General features: G+C 38.3%; 2 protein-coding genes and 1 pseudogene across 3 annotated transcripts in view; all 3 read right to left on the reverse strand.

The window, feature by feature from the left end:
- LOC104091667 (glucan endo-1,3-beta-glucosidase 8-like) overlaps nucleotides 1-26,352 on the reverse strand; it is a 152,093-nt gene that overhangs the window by 24,583 nt on the left and 101,158 nt on the right. The window lies entirely within an intron of this gene.
- LOC104091664 (uncharacterized) overlaps nucleotides 1-26,352 on the reverse strand; it is a 45,485-nt gene that overhangs the window by 7,950 nt on the left and 11,183 nt on the right. Inside the window, exons 5-20 of one of the 2 annotated variants that reach the window (XM_070175220.1) lie at nucleotides 24,872-24,994; nucleotides 23,691-23,753; nucleotides 23,498-23,648; nucleotides 22,932-23,411; nucleotides 22,673-22,858; nucleotides 22,293-22,577; nucleotides 19,612-20,259; nucleotides 17,550-17,943; nucleotides 17,248-17,390; nucleotides 16,875-17,024; nucleotides 8,914-9,126; nucleotides 3,227-3,787; nucleotides 3,092-3,151; nucleotides 2,623-2,951; nucleotides 2,094-2,517; nucleotides 140-604 (exon numbers count right to left, since the gene is read on the reverse strand). In XM_070175220.1, coding sequence (XP_070031321.1) covers nucleotides 140-604; nucleotides 2,094-2,517; nucleotides 2,623-2,951; nucleotides 3,092-3,151; nucleotides 3,227-3,787; nucleotides 8,914-9,126; nucleotides 16,875-17,024; nucleotides 17,248-17,390; nucleotides 17,550-17,943; nucleotides 19,612-20,259; nucleotides 22,293-22,577; nucleotides 22,673-22,858; nucleotides 22,932-23,411; nucleotides 23,498-23,648; nucleotides 23,691-23,753; nucleotides 24,872-24,994 — 4,675 coding nt within the window. Of the gene's footprint in view, nucleotides 1-139; nucleotides 605-2,093; nucleotides 2,518-2,622; nucleotides 2,952-3,091; nucleotides 3,152-3,226; nucleotides 3,788-8,913; nucleotides 9,127-16,874; nucleotides 17,025-17,247; nucleotides 17,391-17,549; nucleotides 17,944-19,611; nucleotides 20,260-22,292; nucleotides 22,578-22,672; nucleotides 22,859-22,931; nucleotides 23,412-23,497; nucleotides 23,754-24,871; nucleotides 24,995-26,352 lie in introns of both variants that reach the window. The other variant, XM_009597045.4, reaches the window with a different exon arrangement.
- Nucleotides 10,502-16,149, reverse strand: LOC108944349 (DNA (cytosine-5)-methyltransferase CMT3-like; annotated as a pseudogene).

The following is a 26,352-nucleotide window of genomic DNA, read 5'->3' on the forward strand; positions in this document are numbered from 1 at the left end:
TGACTCTTAAAAAAGAAAGCTCAACCATAAAGAAATTCCTAATTCACACTTCATATAAAAGCAACAGCTCTAAAAAAACGATGTCTGAATGATAAAAACTGACATGAGGAAGAAGAGTCCTAAATAGTAAAAGGAATACCTGTGTTTCAGTAACATGGTGCGTTGCAGATTTCCAAGATCCACCACTGGCCTCTAAATGCTTAGCCCAATTGCGTGCCTGTTCCCAATGTCCATGTTCCTCTAATGCTGTCAAAAGTGAAGCATCATCTAGTGGCTCGTTCCCAAGATGTAGGCCATCATTTTTGCGAAGAGAAGGTTCCGCCAAATTTACTTTCCAGTAGAGCCGTTGATAATATGTTGCAGCAGAACCTCCATCACCAAAATCAGTGGCAGCAAGGAGGTGTAATAAGCATCTTTTTTCATAAGGTGAAGCACATCTTGAGAGCATAGCATCAGCAGCTTTCACAGCAGTAGAACTTATCCATAAACTACCAATTTTCCCTTCTTTTCCAACTTGTGTGGGTACGTGAGGTTCTTCCTTAATTCTAGCAGAAAAGGATCCGAGATGAGCTGAAGCTTCAGAAAGGCGCATTTGAGAAAATGCCTGGAAACGAAACAGCAAAATTTGTGATATATGGAATTAGACAACTGTTGTTATATTCACGACATGTGTCCTATAAAACGAGAACACTCAGTCACACGAAATGTTACACAAGCTAGGAACAACTTCATTTCATTCTGATTTAGTATTATTGTTTATTTAGATGTCTGCTAGAAACCAATCAGAATGTTATACACTCAAGGAAACAGCATCACTTTTATTCTGATTTAGTACTGTTAATTATTTAGATGCCTGCCAGACACCAATGAGATTGTGTCCCAATATTTAGTTTTCGTCTTTTTCCTAAAGGGATTATCTGGAGTTACAATAGATAATAACTTTAAAGAATAAAGGGAATCCTTTATATAATACTAAAAAACAAAACCCTTGATCTCTGCTTGACAAATATGGCATACAGATTTCTCTCAGCATAAAAAGGTAGAAATTGAAAAAAGAAGATGAGGACTTAACAGCTTTCAGGTCAGTCAGAGAAGGTTTCGCTTGTTTCGCAACTTCAAAGAAACAAAAGAGTGTTCCTCGTTGCTAGTTACTGGTCAAGGAGAAGAAGAGGTTCTTTGGGTTTAGTATGTCCTATATCTTGCAGTATTAGTAATTTTTTGTCAGTTAAGACTACATATACAATACATGAGAAACTACCCAATGAACTATTCATGCCATGTAGTCCTAAAATCTCTCCCCCTCCAAGCCCATGCCAGTTAGCAGATCAGCATGGAGAAATAATAAGGATACAGTGTCAACTTTCAAGGAAGCATTATAAGCCTTAAAGAAAAAGGAGATGGTAGACTACGAGAGATTCTCACTACACAGTGTTATAGCACCAAAATTGCACAAACTAAGGGGAACTAAGAGAAGGCCCGTTGAGTAACCATATCTACAACAATCAGGGATAACTTGACCAATATGGCAAACTTTGTTGCAGGCACAAGCAAGCAATGAGTACAACATGAATTGACAATTAATACATAACAAGTCACCCCAACCCCAAAACCCAAAGAAAATATGCTACTGAATATATAGGTCATTAGCTTATAAGTATTGGTTACATAATGTTTTTGTTCAAACAGTGAAAACGATCCTTCATATACATCTAGAAACACTATTATTGATGAGTATTAGCTGAAGCGTTGCAATTCAAAGAACTAACTTGAGCCTCTTCCCCAGAGGCCGGAACTTTGTCATAATGAGGCAAGTGAATGTTGCACCATGTAAAATGAAAGACCATGAGGGGACAAGAGTAGACTACTAAAGACATAACATTAACATAGAGAGTCGATTATGTCATGTGACCAATCAGCTGGATAGCAGTTTGAAAAGCTGTGAATAAACAATGAAAGACAGCAAGAACAGCGATGAAACGTTTAACAGCCAGTCAGTCTGAAGCTAAGAGAATTTTCAGCACTGAGAAGTTTCTGAGTAATGCCTCTTCATTTCAAAAAGGTAACCTATAATTGATAGCAACGATTTAACATACCTGAAGAGCTCGGATAAAAGGTAAGAGGGAACAAGAAGGAAGAAACATTTCAAAAGCCCTGAGCAAAGGAAGGAATAAATGTTGTTCACAAAGCACAGCAACCATTCTAGACAAAGAACCAGCCACTTCATCGGAGTCATTTGAAACTTTCTCGTCCTGATCAACTTGCTTTTCACATTCCTCTTCAGCAGTCATGTCTTGAATTCTCACATTTCCATCTGCCTTGTGTGCATCAGGCATTGTGAAAGCTAAGGAATGCACTGACACAGGCTCCATGAGCCGTCTACGCTTTGGGATTTTGCGATTATAATGCACTGTATGTGCTTTGGCAGATGCAGGTAGGGAATTAGTTGCTTCCACAGCTGCCGCGACATTGTTTGCAATCTGGGAAGCAGCATTATTAACTTTGATGGCTGATGTTTCCCTGTAAAGGATATAATAGGAAATTACTTTGAAAAACAGTCCATGTATATGGAAGAAGGTAGAATTTTATTAATTAATGGAAAAAAACAGGGATTATGATGGAAACCTTGCTGCAGTTATTTCTAGCCAAACTGTCAGGCAAGATAACGGAGAGACATCTGGAAAACAGGACGCAATTGCAGCCAAAAGTGACCAGCATAAATTCTTTGCTTGCAGGAGAAGAGCTTGTCCAGGCCTTGCTTGCTTCTCGCACTCGGCGATAATTCCAAATAGTTCGGCCGGTGTATACATATTTACATCTGGAAATGATGTCCCATTCTTCTTTTCTCCTGTATCTGAACTTGAAGAAGAGCTAAATTTCTTCCTTGATTGCATACTCTTCAGAAGTGTTAGTATGTGGGTTTTCAGACGTGCATCACCAAACTCCTTTGATGCCTGACACATATCAGATAAAGCAAGTGAGACAAAATCATGAGTTAGCAAGTCTTCTCCTTTTTCTATCATAAAACTAAAAGGAGATATATGTAGCAGCAAAGATTCATCAAGGGAAGATGTGATGAGAATAGATAGCTTACAACTTGCATCACTGTCTCCAAGGGGTAGCCTCCAATTTGAGCTTCTGAGAGAAAGCCAACCTGGCAAACAAAAGAACACAATTTTCATACCAAGAAAACTAATAAGTTCAACAATGATGTTTAACAAGCTCATACCCAGTCATTGTCTCTTGCTAATATAGCAAGATATCTCGTGCTCACAGGAATTTGATGCGCCTGACAAAATGTTGTCACCAAATTCCAGTGCTCGCTTGCAGATTTTTGCTGAGACCTCAATTCAACTCCATCACCATTACCAGTTAACAACCAAGAGCCACACGTAACTCCATCAGCTGATGACGGAAGACTTGCTGTTTCCAAATGTTGCAGGACGAGGATGAGAGCTCGAGATGGCTGTCTACCACAGGTTGTGAACTGATCACTTTTTTGATTAGCTTGATTGAACCAATCATTCTGGCAATAATCATCTGCCAATCCTCGTGCTAAAGATTCAGTAATATTATTGTCATAAGTATTTGAATGAAATGAAGAACTCCTGGGGGAAGGTTGCTTAAAGTGATTGGAACAAGGGCCGGATTTATTAAAGGATGCTATTCTTCTCAAAGCCGCAACATCAATTTGGAGGGTTCCAGGAGATAGACCGCACAACTCCAACAGAAATGCACAAGATGCCACCAACACTGAATCGGCAAAATGCACAATAGCAAGGGGCACGACCTAAATATAAAAACAACAAATGCTTAGAGGATGTGAGAAAGCACGGGAGAAAATATTGTTATTTTTCTAAAGTGTTGTACAACGCCTTATTTATATACAGTGATTACATAATAATAGGTAACTACTTCCCGATGTGGGACACTACACATGACTAACTACTTAACGGAGGAAAATATATCAATATGCTATCATCAGAATGCGAAGCTCTGAGATTTCGTGCAAGGGAGAAAGCACGGGAGAAAATATTATTATTTTTCTAAAGTGTTGTACAATGCCCTATTTATATACAGCAATTACATAATAATAGGTAACTACTTCCCGATATGGGACACTACACATGACTAACTACTTAACAGAGGAAAATATATCAATATGCTATCATCAGAATGCGAAGCTCTGAGATTTCGTGCATGTACACTTCAGCTTGTTTTATAGAAGTATCTGACACATAAATGGACTATTTCATCACAGCACTCTTTCTTTCAGTGAGTCATACTCCATCACAAGAGAGAGTGGTCTTCAACTGCACTCCAACCAAAGAGCATGATATAGAGAAGGTGCATCTTCTAAATGTTTATATTCTTTCAACGTACATTCATCTCGCAGATGATATATTTAGGATGGCTCTCATAAAGTAAATTCTTGTTCTTTTTTTTTTGAGATGGTAACATATTAGTATATATAATAAATTTAGATTACAAAGCAGTGTAGTCCTATATAGTTACAAGGAGAGTTGAAGCCTGAGTTCCTAAGTCTTAACCTATCATAAGTAATCTAAAATCTCATAAATAAATTCAGCTTCTTGTAAGTACTCCTGTTTACACCAAAAATAAAATAGGACTAAACAATTCATCTTCAGCTTCTCAATGGAACTTCTGTTATCTTCTAAACATCTCTGGTTTCTCTCTTTCCAGATTGTCCACCAAATGCAAGCTGGGACAATCTTCCATCTCTCTTTGTGTCCTGAAAGGTTACCATCTCTGTTCCAACAAGCTAGGACTTCCTGGATTCTCCTTGGCATGGTCCACCTGATTCCCCTCAAATTAATGAATATCTTCCATAATTGATCCGTCATTCTACAGTGTAAAAAAAGATGATTGATTGTCTCGGCCTCTTCATCACATAAATAATATCTGGAACATAACTGAAAACCCCTCTTAATGAGATTGTCTTGAGTCAAAACTGCCTCTTTTGCCAATAACCATGTGAAGCATGCTACCTTTGAATGGGATTTTAACTTTCCATATTATCTTCCAAGGCCAGCAATCAATCTGATTGTTTGAAAGGTTAAACTCCTTATATGCTAAGTTCACAAAAAAATTTCCTCGTGCGTTCCTATTCCAAGACATACTATCCACTCTGGTTGAAACCCCCTGAATTGTTCTAGGGTGTTATAGAACTCTGTTAGCCTGTCCACCTCCCAGTCATTCAATAGTCTTCGGAAGCTAAGATTCCATCCTGGATCGCCCCATACTTCTCTCACGCATGCTCTCTGTTGCTGATTCAGATTGTAAATATCTGAAAAGAGTTGCTTCAATGGCCTTTGCCCTAGCCATTTGTCATCCCAACAGGATGTTTTCATACCACCTCCTACTTTGAAACTTGACTTGTTGATGAGCATGGCCATAAGTTTCTTATGAATTTCCACAAACTGACTCCATAGGTGCTATTCACAGCTTTAGTAGTCCATTTACCATCCATCCCATATTTTATCTTGATAATATCCCTCCATAAGGACTGTTCTTCAGCAGCAAATCTCCATAGTCATTTCATCATCAGGCTATGGTTTTGGATTCTCAAATTCTTGATTTTCAGACCACCTTCCTTCTTACTGGTTGTAAGAGTACTCCATTTTGCCAAGTGCATTTTCTTTTGTGTCACTATTCCCTTGCCAAAGGAAATTTCTTCTGATAGCATCCAGCTTCTTCACAACACTGACAGGAATCGGAAACAGAGACATCATATAGGTAGGTAAAGCATCAAGAACACTATTTATCAAAATCAATCTTCCACCTAGAGAGAGATATTGGTTCTTCCAATTTACTAGCTTTTTTTCACACTTCTCAATCACTCCATTCCAAATCCCTTTTGATTTACTCCTCGCCCCCAGTGGCATACCTAAGTAGATTGTTGGCAATACTCCTACTTTACCCCCTAAAATTGCAGCCAGATGGTGGATCTCATTAACTTCATTAACCGGATAAATGTAACTTTTACTCCAATTAATGTGTAATCCTGAAGTGGCTTCAAAGAGAATGAAAATTACTCTCAGTACTTTCAGGTTATCTCTATCAGCATCACAAAAAACTAAAGTATCATTAGTATATTGTAAATGAGAGATCTCCAGATTGTAGGCAGCCCTAGGATTCACAATAAAGCCCCTAATCCAACGATTGGTCTGTGCTGTTTTTATCAAATCATTTAAACCCTCCATGGCTAGGATGAATAGGAAAGGTGATAGGGGATCCCCCTGTCTGAGACCTCTCTCAGATGCAAAGAATCCAGTCGGTGAGCCATTTATCAAGATTGAAAATCTAACTGTGCTAGTACAAAACCTGATCCAATTAATCCATCTGCCACCAAACCCTAGTTTCTCAAGCACCCCCCAAAGGAATTTCCAGTTGAGATGGTCATAAGCCTTTTCAATGTCTAATTTGCATAATATACCAGGTTTCTTACTCTTTATCCTTGCATCTACACATTCATTTGCTATAAGGATGGCATCCATTATCTGTCTTCCTTTTATAAAGGCCATCTGTTGGGCATCCACCACCTTATGTACCACTTTTTTAAGTCTCTCTGTTAAAAGTTTTGAAATGATTTTGTAAACACTACCTATCAGGCTAATAGGTCTAAAATCCTTAACTCCTTGGCACCCATCTTCTTGGGAGTTAATGCTATGAAAGTAGCATTAAAACTTTTTTCAAAGAAAACTTGTTCATGGAAATTCTGGATGGTAGCAACCACTTCCACCCTCACCACCTCCCAGCAATGTATAAAGAAAGCCATAGAATATCCATCTGGACCAGGGGCGTTATCCCCTGCACAAGCCTTCACACTTTCCCATATTTCCTGTTCTTCAAAAGAATTTTGCAGCATCTGATTTTCCTCTGCACTAATCATAGGACATTCTCTGAAACTAGCATGTGGTCTCCATTCCTCTGATTCTGCATAAAGTTTTTGATAAGAGGAAACTATCTCCCTTTTAATGTCAGATGGATCTTTTAAAGTAACCCCTTCTGCTGCAATTTGATCAATATAGTTGTATCTTTTATGGGCATTTGCAGTTCTATGGAAGAACTTAGTATTGCTATCTCCTTCCTTGAGCCATAGTGCCCTGGATCTTTGCCTCCAAGCCACCTCCTCATGTTTAGCATTTTCCTCAAACTCCACAGATAGGACAGCCCTTAGGTGTACTTCATCATTCAGTATTCTTTGCTCTTGTATCTCTTCCAATTCAGCTAGTTGTGTAAGGATGTTTTGTCTCTGCAGTTCCAAATTACCCACCAAAGATCGGCTCCACTCTTTAAGTTTCTCCTTCAGGGCTTTCAATTTAAAAGCAAGGATATAATCAGGTCGTCCTTCACAAGAAAAAGAGTCCCACCAATCTTTAACCCTTTCTTTGAAACCCTCTGTTTGCAGCCACCAATTTTCAAACTTAAAATAAGACTTCGCTGGCCCCAATCCCCACATTCTTGTTCCTGTTTTACAAACTTCAAGCATAAATAGAACACTTTATAAGAAGCTCTAATAAAATTAAGACCTAAAACAGAAGATACACAAACTGGAACTATTTGACTCTGTGATTTAATTCAAATGAAACCACCAACTGTTAATATCAGGTAGTTTGACTAACATGCTATGTGACAGAGGTGCAGTAGGTAAAGAATCTTGATATCATTCGCATGAGCTTTTCTCAAAATTCGTTCCATTTGACAATTGGTTCCTTAAAACTTTACAATCATTTGTGATGCTGAAAGAGCAAAAGGACACTTCAAGAGTTGTAGTTAAAAGAGAGATTTTGCTTGTATACTAACAGTGTTTTAAAAGGCCTTTTTGGCATTCGCCCGGGGCTCGCCCCTGGGCAAGGCACTTGCAAAACGCTCTAAGGCACACGTGTGGGACTTAGTTCTGTAAGGCTTACGCTCCAAGCGCCCGACTGTAGCCCTAAGCACGCCTAACGCTCAAGGCTTAGAGTTCGCCCAGCAATCCCTACACAAATCATGTGTCAAATCCCTACACCGTTGACCATCAAATTCTTTCATACATGACTGATATACGAACCTAAAGATATATGAAGATTAATTTAGAGTAACTCAAATAATGAGCCATAGTATTGAATATTCTATGATTGAGAACATAGTGAAGGTGAACATCATTTGAACATTTCCTATATAAATAGACAGCCCGAGTTTATTACTTCGCTATCTGTATTCATGTCTTAGTTCTTTGTCTCTCAAAATGATCAAACTTGTATTACTATGCTATTTGAAATCAATTTGTATTTATACATGAAAGAGTATTATTTTAAGTTATAGTACTGATTATTTACCTTTAGGGAGGTAAAATGTGTAGTATTATAATATTTTTTAAGAAATTGTGATTTTTAATTGTTTGAAAGTTAAGATATTGTAGTTTATTTTTGTCTCATGATAACTTTAACACCCCTGCATTGTTTATACTCATATAAGTGTACTAGATTTTTTGTTTTCAATGGGCTTCTCTACAACAGTAACAACAAACCCAGTTTAATCCCATAAATGGGATCTGGGGAGGGCAGTGTGTACGCAGACCTTACCCCTATCTTATAGAGAATTTCAATGGGCTTCTCTAATCCTTTTAATTTTTTCTTGAACTTTTAATTTATTTTTCATATTTTTTAATGTTATTAAGCTATTTTATTTAATTTATAAATTAAAAAATTTAAAGATCCATGGGCTTATGCCCCATGTCTCTGGGCTTACGTCTTTCCCTGCATTAAGCGAAACGCCCCGTCTCACGCCCCGCCTTTTTAAAAACTGATATAACATTTCCACATAGATGACTATAAAGGGACAAAAGAAGTACATATAGGGTTGATACAAATAGAAAAAGATGAATGCCAGTTTGGTAATAGTGATCCTTACGGATGAAAGAAACAACTGTTCGCTCTGTGTTATAGGTGAAAGAAGCATCTGCACGTCTGACTGGATGTTTGTTTGTCCTTGCACTGAAGTCCCGTGCTGCCCTCTACGTGAACTTTCTGACTTCAACTTTTGAACTCTATTTGAAAGCAGCTGATTAAAAGCTGCCAATGCACGTCCACGATGTAAATGGTGCTCAATTCCAACTCTAGATTCCTAGAGCCAGAAAGTAACATGGATTAGGGACGAAAAACATGAAAACAGTTAAAATTAAAAAAGGAACCAGGCTACAAGAAAGGCAAATTGTGAGCACCTTAAGTAACTTTCAAATTGCATCACAGATATTCCCAATCAATGAATTCTGAATATACCCATTTGGGTGACATTGAAATACAAAAGCAATAAAACCTAGTTATTTGCAGATTCTTCAAGTGTTTGTCCACTTGCCCCACTCAGGAAACAACAATGAATGAAATACGGAGTCATCAAGAATCAAAAACACATCGCATGATAAACCTATTTTGAGTTTGACATCACAGGAAAAGAGAAAACAAAAGATATAGAAAAACTGTATTCTCAGTTTGCCCTCACCACAGAATATAGTATGTTCTATGCAATGAGAATTACTATGTATCATTTAGTAGATAAAAGATTGAACTTTTCTCTGAATATATCTTTTTTCTTCATCTTCTTATACATAGTTTACTTTTGCTTCTAACAAAGAGCATCCACATATACTAATTAGATGGAGGATCCATGTCTTTCCTTCGGAAATCTCACTTTGCTTTTACGGAAAAAGCAATTATAAAGACTGGACACCTAGATGACTAAAAATGTTGGAAGATGACACAATATATTGATATACATTTCTAAAGAATAGAAAAAACTTCAGATGAGGAGAAGTTTAAACTTTTTGTTCTGGCCCTTTTCGCATGCCACTAATGATCAACAATAATACCTAATAAACATGTACATAAAAGCAAGTGAACCTATGTTGTCTCTGGTGAATTAATATTATCCAAACATACATTAGCAAGTATTTGGGTCATAGATATCATTGCCATGTCTATCAGGAATAGTATGATGACTATTTTATTTGTGTTGCATGTGACATTTGTCCTATGAAAGTGCAAGGTGGTCAGCATGCAACATGTCATAAAACTCGTCACTATAAATAAACTGCCAAAGTGAACTAAGAAAGTGCCACCAAAGGTGAAAAACTTCAAAAAACGCCAAATGTCTGTTGGGCTTTAAGCACAAATCTGAATTAAAGTGGGGGGTTTCAGTGAAGAAAGGCCCAGATGAGGAAAAAAATAATAACATGCATGTAATTTAAGAAAAATAACTATGTTTACTAACTGTGAGAAATGAAACTACATGGGAGGAAGAACGAGAAGTGTATCTCATATTATTCTCCTAAGCTATTAGGTGTTTAAATAGTAAATCTACCTATTATAAACAAGGGAAAAAATCAAGATTACGTAATATAAACAATATCTCCCTAACTGATTCTACACATTATACACCATTCTCAACACTCCCCTTACCCCCCCCCCCCCACAAAAACCCCCTCCCAAGCTGGTGCATACAAGTCGCATGTACCAAACTTGTTAAAAATATAACAAGTTCAAGGGTCAATAAGGGACTTGGTAAAAGTAAGTTGATCATTTGACTTCACGAAATTTGTGACAATATCACCCAAGGGCATCTTCTCTCTGACAAAGTAATCGTTGATCTCTAAGTGTTTAGTTCTCACATGAAACACTAAGAGCGGCTTGATTATCACATACAAGTTCTATCCGACAGATTTGTCCAAACTTCATCTCTTTGAGCACCTTTTTGATCCAAAATAGTTTGCAAGTTGCCACAACCATTGCTCGATCTTCTACTTCTACACTAGATCGAACAACCACACTTTGTTTCTTACTTTTCCAAGATACTAAATTACCTGCAACGAGAATAAAATATTCAGAAGTAATCGATCAGAAGTTGCTCTTGCCCAATCTGCATCAGTGTATCAAAAAATTTGCTCATGGCTTCGATACTCGAAGAGTAATCTTCCTCCTGGGGCTGATTTATATATATCTAAGGAAACGAACAACTGCATCCCGATGACTATCACATAGAGAGTCTACTCACGACACATACCCAAAAGGCAATGTCCAGTCAAGTCAAAGTGATAACATACCAATTGACCACTTATACCTTCCAAGATTATTAAGAGGCTCCTATGTCCTTACAAAAGCTTTACATTTGAATCCATGAGAGTATTAATGGGTCTACAATCTATTATTTTGTCTCTTTAAGAATGTCTAAAGTGTGTTTATGTTATGAGGCGACAATTCCTAATTGGGGTTGAGCAACTGCAATGCTTAGGAGATACTACAATCTGCCCAGACCTAAGTTGCGCGGACTCTTCGTTTTTGGTGTCGCACCCGTCTCGACACGAGACGGGTGTGGGTGCGGGTGCGGATTCGGCCAACTAACTTCGGTTACTTTGACCCGAGTCCATTTGGGGAAGGAAATTGAGATTTTGATTTTTCAAAATTAAAAATAGGAAATGGCATACCTTCAATATTGTAGTACTTTTGTCTCATATTTGCTGCTTTGTGTTTCAAAAAAACCAAGAATTCAAGGGTCGTGTTCTGAGTTCAGACTTCTGGTAGATAGCAGCGATATAGATGGAGGGTTTTTCACATAATATCTCTCAAAATTTATAATATCTTAGCCGAATCCCCGCGCCCGTATCCATATCTGGATCTGTATCCCCGAATCTTAAAATTTAGATTTTGCCGAATCCGACACTCGGATCCATACCCATATCGGATACCCGCACCCGAGTCCGAGCAACTTAGGCCTAGACCCTTAGTCAAGAAGTGTTGAATATACCATTGGTATAAACTACTAATAAATAAACAGATTTGGAGCAGCATGAAGATTGAATATTGAATGATTAGCATTACTACAAGTCATATCAAACTCCTAAAAATCGTGTTGAACTTACCAAACCATGCTCGAGGAGACCTTTTCTTTTAATAAGAAATTAATCAAAATGATTAACCACTACTACAGTTTACATTCATTCATGCCAAAGCAGCTAAGCTGTCAATCTTAATATGACACTAGATGAACAAAAACTCGATGCCTTTTCCACCGTCTCCATTGGCCTAATTTTACAAGTAACAAAAACATAATTTGCAAATACTGCTTGAGTAAATTAATGAATGATTGCAATTGAAATGATCAATCCCAAACTCCTCCAAGAGGTGAATAGCTTGTGCAATGGTCAGATGATTACATTTAACTTAGAGATTCTCATCAGAGCCCAGTTCCTCTAGACATAAAAAATTAGGTGGCAATGACAGTAAAGAATTTTTCTCTCGACAATCTTTTCAATGCCACTGCCAAAGAATACCCTAAAGCCCGAGCCACTAGTACTGCAACTGCATTTCCTACTTATATGTACCTTTCTTTTATTGGTCTTGTCAATTTGTAGTAAATAGAGAAACCTTACAGTTGTGCATTGTCACGGATAGCAAGCATTATGTCCTGCTCTGGATATAATATGACCTGATTGTGGGTCTCTGCTCTTGTAACAACTATTGCAACAATTACATCCTACCATACACGATCAAATGGATTTGGGGAAGTACCACGAATAAAACTCATCACATTTTCATGGATGATGGACCAAAGGCTTTTCAAAAGCATAAATTTTGCGTGTATTATATTATTTGATCTACATACCGAAACTAATAACATTTGAGATTGTTTTTAGCATTTGGATACTATTCAACAGTATTGTCAGCACGAGCACGAACGCCAAGCAAGTTCCTGAAGTTCGCACCCTTTCGTTTGGGAATTTGATATACAAGTTGATAGTCATCTTCATTTAACTAAAGGGGCTAATGATCATACAAAACAGTACCCAATGTCCCATCCCTCCTTAATCTTATGAAGCATTGGAAAGTAGATTTGCGCTCATCGGTATAAAGCATTTCATCCCTTGGCTCATCATTTTCCTCAGGAGAAAGATTTGAAAATGCATCCTTAAGAAAAATTTCTCTTTAGCTTGACTTTCACGCCCTCTCATATGCTACTGCATTTAACTCAAATTTTGTAGGAATACCACCCCTCACGAGAAAATTGTGTGGGCAATGGATATTGTGACAATTTCTCTGAAGGAAGAGCACCCTAAATGAAGACAGACACGCATACAAAATTGTGTAAGTCCATAAGCCCCAGCCACCACCAATCCCATTCGTGCTTTGTCTTTCATCCCAACATAATTCACATTCTAAGGTAGATACGTGAGACAAATAGGAACCATTTTTTAAGTCTAGACAAACTGGAACGTCTGAATTTTCTATGAAGTAACTCAGGAGAGTCTGTAACTGGACAAATTGTAAGTGAACTTGGAAGCTTAAGGTAGTACTAGTAAAGACCTTATGACTCAAGTTTAGTAGCAATGATCCGTCTCGTAGTGTGATATTGTATACCAACAAAGTTATTGAGAAAGATAACTGAAAATTAAGAGACTGAGACAAACGATTAATGGATGTTACAATAAAAGGTAAAACCAAGAACATAAAGACATGAGTTTAAAGTTAAAGAAGGCATAAAGATAGCTTGACCTACATCGGTTGCCATGGTTTGGGATTGATTAATGGCTAATGAAACAGTAGACTAAGAATAAGAACTAAAAAAGAAAAAATACTAGTTACCAGAAATATGATCTAAGGCTTCTGAGTCAATGATCCAAGGTCCAATAATGGAAGACTAGAAAGGAAAGTTAAGATACAGGATTACCAACTTGGAAAACAGATGCGCTTTGTAAAAGTGCCTACTTACATACCTCCTTGTACTTAAAAAACTCACTATATTACCTGATTAAGATGAAGGAACCTTCTAACAGATCAAATCACGAGACTATATACTTATGCGGCCACAAATTTCAATTCTTATCGACATAAATGAACGAATGTTCTCAAAAATAATAATTTCAGAAGGTGTCCAGAATATCTTATAGCGAAAACAATAAGATAGTCACTAGACTAAACTAGGAATAAAGTTGTCCTTTGATATGTTGGAATAGTCAATTCACCAGAAAGCTGGTCGACCTTCAGAGATGGAAAATGGCCTGGCCAGCGACACCTTTCCTGGAGTCTTATCAAATCTTTGTCAGAAAAGGGTATAGTTAGCAAAACTTGATGCAACCTGGATGGGTAAAATCGGAATCAAGAGGCAAGCAACTAAAACAGTGGCCGAAAAAGGGCTAGAAATGCCGCACGCATCAGTGGGTGACGCTGGAAAAATAGAACTGCTGGTAGCGAGTGGCGGTGCGTGGATGACCCTACGGCAGCAGAAATTTCTAGGCTAGGATCGCACGAGAGTTTCGACCTTACTGGTGGCACTGTTATAAGTGCAGTGCCTCCGGAAAGCAACAACACCTCGGAGCAGTGTATGTAATTGCTGGAAAGTGCTCGGTAACGGGAGTTCTCTCCTGTTATGTCACTGGTAACACAATGACTATTTTCTCGTATCGAGAGAAATAAATACACAAGAGAAAGAAATGAGAAATTTCATAATGAATCTCCCTAAGCTATATATGGGTTGTTTAAATAGTACATACACCTATTCTAAACTAATAAAGAAATCAAGATTGTTTTCGATAGACCCTCGGCACAAGAAGATGAAAAGAGACAATAGAACAGTAACAGCAACAGCGGCCATAAAGATAGAATCAGAAAAATAAATGAAAAAAGCAATATCAGTAATCAGTAACAATGGCAAGGTACTAGGAAACGGAGCGGAAAAATAGTAAGAACACAACACGTATCACTAGCATACGATAACAAGACACTAACAGATTAGCCTACACCCCGTACGGAGTAGAAAAATACTCAACTACCTCCTAACCTATAACCCTAATGCTCGAGCTCCACACCTTCCTATCAAGGGCCATGTCCTCAGTGAGCTGGAGTCGCGCTATGTCCTGCCTGATCACCTCTTTCCAATACTTCTTAAGCCGCCCTCTACCACTCCTCATTCCCGCCAAGGCCAACCGCTCGCACCTCCTAACCGGGGCATCTAGGCTTCTCTGCACGTGTCCAAACCATCCAATCCTCGCTTCCCTGATTTTGGGAGCTACTCCCACCTTCGCCAAAATATCTTCATTCCTAATCTTATCCAACCTAGTGTGCCCGCACATCCATATCAACATCCTCATTTCTGCTACTTTCATCTTCTGTCTATTGTTATTCTTGACCGGCCAACACTCTGCCACATACAACATGGTCGGTCTAACCATCGCTCTATAGAACTTACCTTTAAGTTCCAGTGGCACCTTCTTGTCACACAAGACGCCAGATGCTAACCTCCATTTCATCCACCCTGCCCCTATACGATGTGTGACATCCTCATCGATCTCCACATTCCCCTAGATAACTGACCCAAGATACTTGAAACTTCCTCTTGGGGATGACTCGTGAATCAAGCCTTACGTCCACGTCCGATTTCCCCGTCGCGTCGCTGAACTTGCACCTCTAGTATTCTGTCTTTGTCCTACTCAACTTGAAACCTTTAGACTCAAGGGTCTGTCTCCAAACCTCCAATCGCTCGTCAACACAGCCTCGCGTCTCATCAATCATAACTATATCATCAGCAAATAGCATACACCACGGCACTTCCCCATGAATATAGTGTGTCAGTGCGTCCATCACCAGTGCAAATAAGAACGGGCTGAGCGCAGATCCTTGGTATAACCCCATAACTACTGGAAAATGCTCTGTCCTTTACAACTGTCCTAACCTGAGTCTTAGCTCCATCATACATGTCCTTAATCACCCTAATGTATACTGCCGGAACACCTTTTACCTCCAAGCATCTCCAAAGAACCTCCCTAAGGACCTTGTCATACGCTTTCTCTAGGTCAATAAACACCATGTGCGAATCCTTCTTCCTATCCATGTACTGTTCCACCAACCTCCTAATAAGATGGATAGCTTCCGTAGTTGAACGATCAGGCATGAATCCGAATTGGTTCTCGGATATAGACAGTGACCTCCTCACCCTCGCTTCCACCACCCTCTCCCACACTTTCATAGTATGGCTAAGCAACTTAATACCCCTATAGTTGTTACAATTCTGAATATCACCTTTTTTCTTATACAACAATATCTCCCTCGTTGATTCTAAACAATATACATACATAATATTCCCAAAACTAACAATAATTATATGGACAAAGCTTTAAAACATCAAAATTAATTATAATACATAAGTAATAACCATATCAGCAAGTTCAAAACCCATTTCAAAATTTCTTGATAAAGAAAAACTATTTTAAATTTCTAACTCAGATTAGTGATTAATTTTTACAAAATTTAAATTTCACACCATAATTACTAAATTCATCCATAAAATTTCCTCATAAATTAATAAATCGATTTGTTTTCTATCTTTATTGTTTAGTGTTGTCTCCCTTTAATATAGACCCGTAGACATTGAGGTGAGCATAGTGCCCGCACTAAATGGCCAGTTAAGCGACACACATCAACTAGCTTGAGTTGCATCAAGGATTAAGCATGCCTCAAACAGGCCTTTAAGTGTGACCATTTCATCTAAAAGCTTAAGCTGTTAGAGAAAGCACACTTATATTTACTTAATTATCTCTTCCACGCATCCCCTTGCATGCAGACCTGGTTCTTTTTATGGGCCAAGCACGTGAAATATTCTTTTTGAATGTAGGTGGCAATGAGACTCAAATCCATGAATTCTACCTGATCTGGTACCATGTTGAAGAATGTGATCATCTCATCTAAAAGCTTAAATTATTAGAGAAAGCGCACTTTATTTACTTAATTATGTCTTCAACAACCACAATTTCAGATAAGGAAACGAGACGCGAAAAGACAGCATCTCAAAGCTTGACATTAGTAAATGATCACAGAAGCATTACTAACCTTTAATGAAGAATCATACAGCTCCTCCTCAATGTGTTTCTGGATGGCAACTTCCCAGGACAAGGGGCTGATGTCAGAAGGAACAATGTCCCTTAGAAGAGAGGGATCACCCACCGGCAAATCTGCAATTGATTGCCAACCAAGTGGGCCCTGCCATTACAGAAAGAACATGATCACAACCAAGCATGAATGGACACACATTAAGAATTTGATCGTTAGAGTTGGTTCTAGTTAGCTTAGTAACTGCCAAAGATAGACTAGTATCTCCATAGTGTAAAGTCGTTGGAGATCCTACATTGTAATTTCCATCCCATGAAATCTTAAGAAAGAGCAAGGAATTAAGTTAAACGACGATTGAAGGATCATAGGCAACCTGTACATAAAGCTGAATTAATCTCCGGACAGTCTTAGGGAACCAGCACGGAAGCATCTGTGAGAGTGAAGTATCATGTGCCGAAGAGAAGAACACACTCTCGCGCCAATTCAAATAGTCTAATAAATCAGAGTACCCAAATACTGCAGAAGACACATAGTTAATAAGGAAAAGGTCATAATCAAAAGAAGGTGCAACTTTGGTTAGGCCTATGTGATAAAACACTTAAACTGCCATCACAGGAGAACTGCTTGAGGTCCTTCAAGGCGGCCAGCAGATTTAGGAGTGAAGTAGCTACTCACATTTCGGTTTAGGACCTATAGTGCTGCAAGTTGGATCTTGTCCAAAACATGCCGCAGTTAGTGCACGCCACAAAGTAGGGAAGCGCTGGAGGAATGGCCTAAGATTCTCCAATGTACACTGTGCAGAACTATAGAGCCTGTTAACACTACCACTGCTCAAGCAATCTTGAATCGGAATCGGAGCATACATCAATGTGGCTAAAGCTGTCATTTCTCCTGCTCCTTCCGCAATGTCATCAACAGTATGTATTATGTCTTCTATCTCCATAGTGCTGAAACTGTTACCAGCAACCAAATTATGTGATACAACAGCGCGGGCATTAGAGAATGACGCTTCATACTCTTTTCCCTTGACCCTTTGTAAGAGCAACCATTTTGCCCATTGGTTATCTCCCTGGTGATCATATAGAAGGAAAACCAAAAGGATAGTGAATTGGGCTGTCAAAACGCACAAAAAGATAGTTCACAAGGAAAATATATAGCACTATAAACCAATAGATCTTTTTAAAGGAAATCAGCAACTAGAGACGATGCATAATAAAAAGCTTTCCGGGATGAAAGGGCATAAAAGGCCTCAGTGGAGCAAGATGCAAAGGCAAGTTGCATCGAAACGTAACTAGGCGTCTGCTAGTCTAATGAACTTGAGACCAATTTCTTGTTTGATCCCCCACTAGTATTTTCATATAGACAATTTATATGCCACATAGTGGAGAATAATGAAGCTCTCTGATCAGTTGCACCCTGAAGGACTACACTAAGGTCCATGGAGGCTTATACTAGCATACAGCTAACCTAATAAAAGCCACCTAGGAGTAATGAACCAAGTTTTCCTGTGAGAGCTGGAGAACTACAAAATGATTTTCAGATATACTGTGTGTGACAAAATCTAGACTTAGATGTCAACCAAAAACAAAAGAAAAGAGAAAGGGCTAACCACTGCAGATTTTCACTTATCCACAAACAGGTCAAAGGAAAAAGTAAACAAAAACGAGAGCTCTAATGAAATGAAAATGAGATCTACAAAAGAAGAATCTAAGGCCGTCTGGATTGCTGGGAAGTTGAAGGCCCAAATTTCTTTCAAAAACTTCCAGCTTCCCAGGGTAGGAAAAATAAAAGAGAAAGGCTTGTCATTTGACACGTTCTGATGCACGCACCTCCCACAGGAGTCCCTTACTGGAGTCCGGAGTAATTCACTAAGGGTGTGCCCTTGGAGTTTTCCCTACTGTGGCTGCTGCATTTGAGCTATTGATTTGGAGAGAACAATTTTGAAATGACAATTTATATAAAGTGTTTAGAGACTATATAAATTGGTTGGAGTAAACACTTTTATATAAATTGTCATTTCAAAATGTCCACCGAAAAACCTGTATAGGGACTGTAATCTTAAAAATGAAGAAAGCAAGTACACATGCCATTAACAAGGTAGTATATCAATTATAAGTACCTAAAAGGAAGGAGTTTCAAGAAACATTTTTTCAGACAAAATGCTTGCAAAAAGAAGACAAGTATACCAGTAGCATCTACAGAATCGCTCAGGCAAATATGTTCCCGGAGCATGAATGAAGCATTTGCCCTTACAGGTTTTCGGTGGACATTTTGAAATGACAATTTATATAAAAGGCAAGCAGCTTTTTGTGCCCAGTTATATTACTGTCTAAGTCCCTGAATTTGATCAGATTAATGAGGAGGTTAATCAATTGTTGTAACTTGATGAAAATTAAGTCTTTTGACAACCATGAATAAAGGAAAGCCTTGATTAACATTATGTTTTGACCTTATTCCAATTAAAATTGCACTAAACCTAAATACTATTAACAACAGTTATCATAAAAATATACAAATATAGAAGCGACCATCACCTATTACATGGTTCCAACAGTCAGTTTTGACACTTCAGCTTTTCAAAAGCGGAAACCATCAATGAACATAGGTCTCCATTATGGCTAAGTAACAACCAATAATAAGATCGAAACTCTATGGTTTTCACATTAAAGAAAATTCACACATGATACCGAAACCAAAGCAAAATATTATTACACAATGATAAGTCGGGTTTACTCACTGTTGCATCCTGCATCCAGGAAACTGATTCATGATCTAAAGCCAATTTGTGGTGGTCAAGGTAAAGATCCAGGAAATTCAGCAAGTTGTGCTGTGAACAGTAGTGAACAATAACCTTATGAAATGCTTCGATGGAATGTGGATGAGTTCTAGCATCACTAATATCTAGTACAGAGTCTGACCAGCTCTCAGCCAGCTCATCCATCGGTAAAGATTTATGCACATCACGAATAAAACCTGACTGTGCCAGAAGAGCAACAATATCAGCAGTAGCTCCCCAGTAATCCTTCAGAAAAATAAATTTCTTAGCAAGTTCTCGCTCCATAAGCATTAGCAACCACGTGGAGCACATGCTGTGCACAGAAAACCTGAAAATTTGGACACTCGGTACATTCATGCAAACAGCATCCACCTCTTCAAGAGAATATATGTAACTGCCACAGTCATGAGGTTTCTGAAGATATTCGTCAACTGGTGAAGAGCTTACACCATCCAAACTGACACTGAGGCTTCCACTGGTTAATGCATATGATGGAATTACCTCTAAAAGTCTTGAAACATCCAACCAGTCACTATGGCGAATGTGGTAATCAAGTTGTGACTCCCATAAAACATTGACCCCCATAAGGAAAGGTTGATCCAGCACTATCTGTCAGCAAATAAGATTATGTTTATTGCCAGTAAAGAGTTTTTACTGAACACTAAGATCACCTAAACTCAAGATGGAATAATGAAAATAAAAAACGGATATGATACAATCAACAGGATCAAAGAAATGATCAAAATAAAAGAAAAACAATTTGATTCTATAATATTCAAGCTTCATTTTCCGAGCCATTAAGGATGGAGTTGCGGAAGAGGAGTAGCTTCCTGCGTTGGGACCCCTTGGCTCTAGTTCCTGGCCAGCAAAGAGTGCTTGGGATGACTGAGATTAGTTGATTCATCTTTTTAATGCTTTCATTCTTTAAAAATAACAATAAGAAGTTGGCAAGCTGTTAATCGAACAGACAAAGGTGCAGTGTCCTTCGAATGAAAGGATCCAATTAGTAATTGTCAAAATTCTGCCAGTAAAGAGTAGCTAACTCGTGATTATGACAATTCATTCGAATCAAGATGTGTTTTCAAAGAAAATAATATGCTAAATGGAAAACACAAGAGCAAATCAGAGTTCTATGGGCATGGTATGAGTGCAATCTTTGTTCCAAAGTTTTCTACATCATATTTATGTGTAGCAAATCTAGCTTCTTTCTCATAAATGAATCATCATGTTAATTAATTAGTTTGACAAGTAGGAGTACATTAACTTAAATTACAAGATTTTGCTAGGTGCAGAAAGCACTTGGAACGTGGAGAACTGCTACCTAGATTGGCCAGGGAACTAAATTGCTAACAAGTGCACATTTCGAGGAATGTAAAAACAAGTCACTTAAATGATTATATATCTAGCAATGATCTGGTAAAAGGCCATCATTGAAAAGCATCCACATCATTGATCTGACATCAAGTCAAAGAGAAGTGCAAATGAGAGACTAAGAGGAAAAGGAGTATAGCTAAAGATCATAAATAACAATGAAAAACAAGCTTGTGGCTCTGACTTTTGAGTAGTATCACCAGGGACAGCGAGAAAACCTGTAGAAGTGATTGTCTAAAGTTAAGGGCCTTCAATCTCAGTGTCGATGCTCGGATTCAAGTTCCAGTTAAGGGAAACGTCCAACTTAAGAATTGCATGTCAAGTATCCTAAGTCCTCTCAAGTCTCAACTTTTTCCACTCTCCAAAATTCAAAATTAAAAAAAAAAGACACACACACACACACACACATACATGCAATATATACATACTCAAGAATTTTGTCGAAACCTAATTAATGAAAACCCTCTTCCCTAACTAACTAATAACTTAAGGTTTTAAATAAAAGTGTAGCCACATAATTTAACAAGATAACAGGCCAAGGTGCTGAGTTGAAGTCCCACCATTACCAATTGTCACCACACTCTAAGCACAAGGTACATCCAAAACAATCTAGCCTTAACATTAAGGGCAGTTTCTAGGACCTAATAGATTAGATATTTCCATTCTTTTCTTAACAGCTTAAATTTATACTGTCACATGAGGTGAATCATAACATAACAATCACAGAGGGGAAGAATTATGGTAGATAATTCAAAATTATTGTCCCATAAATAGGGGTGTTAAATTTGACCTATGCAAATATACACCCGCCCAACCCGCTGAAACATGGGTGGTTGAGTCAGGAATAATTCATGAAACTCAATTCGGGAACAACCCAAATTAATCCATTTAAAAATTTGGGTCAACTTGCAACTTGGTAGCCCAAAATGACCCAAAACAAAGCTTCAGTAGAAAGTAGAAAAAGAAGTGTCTCTAAAATTTAATCCACTTTTTCTGTCAATAAAGAAAAGATGTTTTAGTTTGAATTTGGTAATTAAAGAAATTATAAAAGACGAATAAACAAGCAAAGAAGATAGTTTTGAGTCGGGCAGGTAAGGTTATGACCAATTATTTAGCCCAAGTTGACCCAACCCATCTTGACTCAAGCATAGTTTGGACGGGATGAATGACTCAACCCACTTTCAGTGGTCCAAATTTTGACCCAACCCGCCCATTTGACGCCCCTTACAATAAACAGCAATTTTCTGGAAGCAACAATTAAAGTTACTTACACAATCAACAACTCTCTGATCCCAGGCATCAAACCACACAGCAGCAGCACTCCAGTAGCTAGAATGAGTACTATCATCGTCAGCTTCAGGAGCATTTGGTTGTTCGTTGACATTTATCCATGAACCCAACACAACTCCATCAAGTTCACCACAGGCAATAACTAGGTCTCTACCCAATGGAGCCAATAAGTGCAGTTTTATTTCTTCTGTTGCATTCGATACTCCCTTGAACTCTTTGTGCCGGCAAGAGAAGGTACTCCAGAAACTGCTGCAAGGATAAACCCTCTTTGTGCAAAAACAAACCGTCAGCTCAAAATTCTACTACAATCTAGACTCATAGAGACAGTTACAGGAACTTTAATAACAATAATTCCACCTACCTCGATAAGTGAGATCTTCTCCAAAATTTGCAACTCATGTGGTCCAAGATACGCGAGTCCTTTCATGACTTCAACAATTCGCATCCGTAGAGATCTCCGAACAGTGCCGAAAACCAACTGTTTAAGGCTGGTTTCAATGTCTTCCCCCAGCCTTTGAAGTGTTGCTACAGCAAGTCCAGTCTCACCCTGATCATGAACGGTAGCTAACTCATTCGACATACAATATTTTTTTTTAAATTAACATTTGGAAAAGACCTACCTTCAGGAACAAGTCATAAGCAATAGATCTTCCAACTTCACGAACTTCGTTGAATGTATCCTGATTTTCCTGATCTGACATTAAATCTCTTGAACGATGAAGATGCAGCTTAAGAACAGCCAGAGGAAGACGACCAGAAAGTATAGCATCTTTGACAACTGTTTTCACATCCAAATTATCTATCTCCCACCGTGCAATCATATCCTTTGGATTTTCTAAGGAAAAAACTCTTTTCAAAGAATTTCCTTCAGATATTAAAGATGGTTCCTCAAAAGTGTCCAAAGCAGAAATGTTTTTGGAATCAAATGCATCCACGGGCATCAAAGCAAGGGCTTCCCCATTGTTTCTCTCCATCTCAGAAGCAGGAATCAGACCTTTTTGGTTTGATGCCTCCAGAGATAAGACATCAGCAGAAACATCTAGAATCCTGGATTCGTCCTGCAACAAATCTGTCTCACCTACGGCGTCACCTTGATCCACCTAGACCATGAAATAAAAGGAGATGTAATACGTATCAACATCAAGCAGCTGATTACAATGAACATTGGAAGACCGGACAAAAATACCAATTCTTGGCCTAGCCTTTTGCATTTGTACGTGAGTCGCCACTGCAGATTCCGTATGATCTCCAGAAAGTGAGCCATCTTATGAAGCCTTTCTAGATCTCCTGTTTCATCAGGTCTACTATCTATCAACTCTGAAGAAAGAAAAGAATTTTGCACGCCTCCAACTTTCCACGACTCCATACCATCTTTCTTATGCTGCAATAAACCATATTCCCGTATCATCTTGGTGGCAAAGCCAGTTCCTAAAGCAAGAAGCCTGTATCAAGATCTAAGCATAAGAAAGAGAACTCTAAGTGAATTCAGACAATAACGAAGATGTCACAAAAATAAGCAATGAGTTATCTTACTCAATCATTATAAACAAACCACATAACTAAGAATATTATCTCGTAGTACCACAATATAGTTCAACCAAGCTTTATAACAACTAATGACTATACCACCATTAGAAATGATGAAGTGACTGTTGTATTCCCTCAGTAACAGCTTAAGCTAGTTCCAGATGACCCTTCACACAATTTAACTTGATATCAGAGCACGCAAAGGTATTGGAAACAAGTCACAATGCAACAGTCAACAGAAATATTTCTGCGTACTTGGCCAGAGATCAAGCATGTGCCTGTTTAGTCCTTTTTTTCCCCTCTTACTAATAGAACAATTTAAATTCATAGATGGGGTCGTTCATGCAATCCTAGAATGATATGGTAAAATTCAATAGTACGTCACTTGCTAACTTTGGGATTCCTTAATGGGCGTATCCTTTAGTTAATCAATAACTTTCAAAACCAAAAAAGTACATATATGAGTAACCCAGTGTTTGAAAAGCGAAAAGTGCAAAAAAGCGACTAGGTCCATGGGACTTGAAGCGAAAAGCGGGAAGTGAAGTGCACCCTTCTTTGAAGTGAAGCACACAATTTATGACAAATTAAAAACTGCGGCAAATATACTACTACTAGGCCTCAACCCCTAGCTAGTTGGGTTGAATTAGAAATATAAAAGGTCTTCTTTAATTTTGATAGACATAATTTATACCTCTTTGCTTTTCGTCTATTGTAGGGTTTTTTCTAATTATTTTGTTTATAAATTGCTGTTGTGTTATAGTTATTTTATGTATTTATTTTTTCCATTTGAGCCTTTTTTCATAAAGCACATGGTTTAATTGCAATTTGCACTTAAAGCCCAAACAAACTTTGACGCTTTTCAACGCTTTCCTGTTTGACAAATGGCCAGAGAGCCCATCTAGCAAAGCTTAAAAGAAAGGATAATTATAGAATTTAAGAATCACAGATGACAAAATTAAGTAAACATAGAAAAACACTCAAGCAGAAGAATTTCAGAACAATCATAAAATAACACACCTAGAAGACTGCATACCTTGATGCAGCGGCGACCTCGTTATCATTACCAACGTTGCAGGACATAAGATAAACAACAGCAAGGAGCATCCTCAAGATGCCTTCTTCAGCCAAATTGACATGAGTAAGCATTTCTAAAGACCTGATAGACAAACACAAGATGTTATAACATGCCATGTCAATATAAATCCTCCGGAGGCACAAACCTAGAACTGATACTTTAGAGATGAAATGACTGTAAACTACTAATCCAAAAACCAATTCACATCCAGTTTAAGCATTTCTAAAGACCCGATAGACAAACATAAGATGTTATAACATGCCATGTCTCTAAAAGTCCTCCGGAGGCACAAACCTAGAACTGATGTTTTAGAGATGAAATGACTGTAAACTACTAAACCAAAAACCAATTCACATCCAGTTTCGTTAATCCAATAATGTTGTGGGCCGAATCTGAGACAAAGCAGTATTATTGGTGTTTCTTAATACTTTAGAGTTTGAGGTAGTATCGCTAAGCTTTTCTTTTAGTGTTTTTCAATCTCTGTCTCTCTTGTATAGCAGCTCCAAACGAGTGGTGCCCAAGTTAATATTCTCGTTACCTATTGGTCTTGGTGCCCTAGTCAGTAATATGTCCTTTTTGTTATTACCTTTTTTCTTGGCTTACATATCATAAAGAAAAGTCAGGTAAAGCAACAGGTGCATATAAAGCAGGACAGCCGAAGCCCCACGTTTTTTTATATTTAAAGCACTATTCTATTAGGGCAGCTCGGTGCACTAAGTTCCCGCTATGCGCGGGGTCCGGGGAAGGCCCGGATTGCAAGTGTCTATTGTACGCAGTCTTACCCTGCATTTCTGCAAGAGGTTGTTTCCACGGCTCGAACACGTGACCTCCTGGTCACATGGCAACAACTCTACCAGTTACGCCAAGGCTCCCCTTCTTAAAGTACTATTCTATTGATTAGTAAAATTAATTTTGTGCTGCCCCTTTGTCACTCAATCAACTTGTAACTGGTTTTCACCGGGTAGCAAAACACATCATAGTTAACCAGAAAAAAAATTAAAATAAAGAGGAAGCCAAACCAAAAGGCAGCAGAGCAAACTTCTAATGATAAACAAGAATTAGGAAGATAGTGCCAAATATTATATACAAACTCAGTTCCTTTACATTACTGTGGGAAGCTGTGGAAGTCTAACATTCTATCCAGTGTGTTGACATCTTCTAGTCTACACCAAAACGCCAAAAAAGAGATACAGCTATGTTTCAGAGTATGAGTCTAAACCAGCAACTGGATTAACTAATCCATGGGTATTTATGTCCATCCACCCCCCACCCCCCCTTTAAACCTTCTTCCCTTCACCAATTCAGAACCCCCGTCGACCATATCCACTTTAGCCGTTAGCGGCTATTTATCCATTAATCCCAGCCAGTGAAAACCCCCTTTACCTCTATCACCCCCTTCTATCTCCCCCCTCATCCTCCTTCCCCAGCATTCTCTGGGC

The sequence above is a fragment of the Nicotiana tomentosiformis genome, chromosome 5 (genome assembly GCF_000390325.3).
Source record: "Nicotiana tomentosiformis chromosome 5, ASM39032v3, whole genome shotgun sequence".
Taxonomy (NCBI): domain Eukaryota; kingdom Viridiplantae; phylum Streptophyta; class Magnoliopsida; order Solanales; family Solanaceae; genus Nicotiana; species Nicotiana tomentosiformis.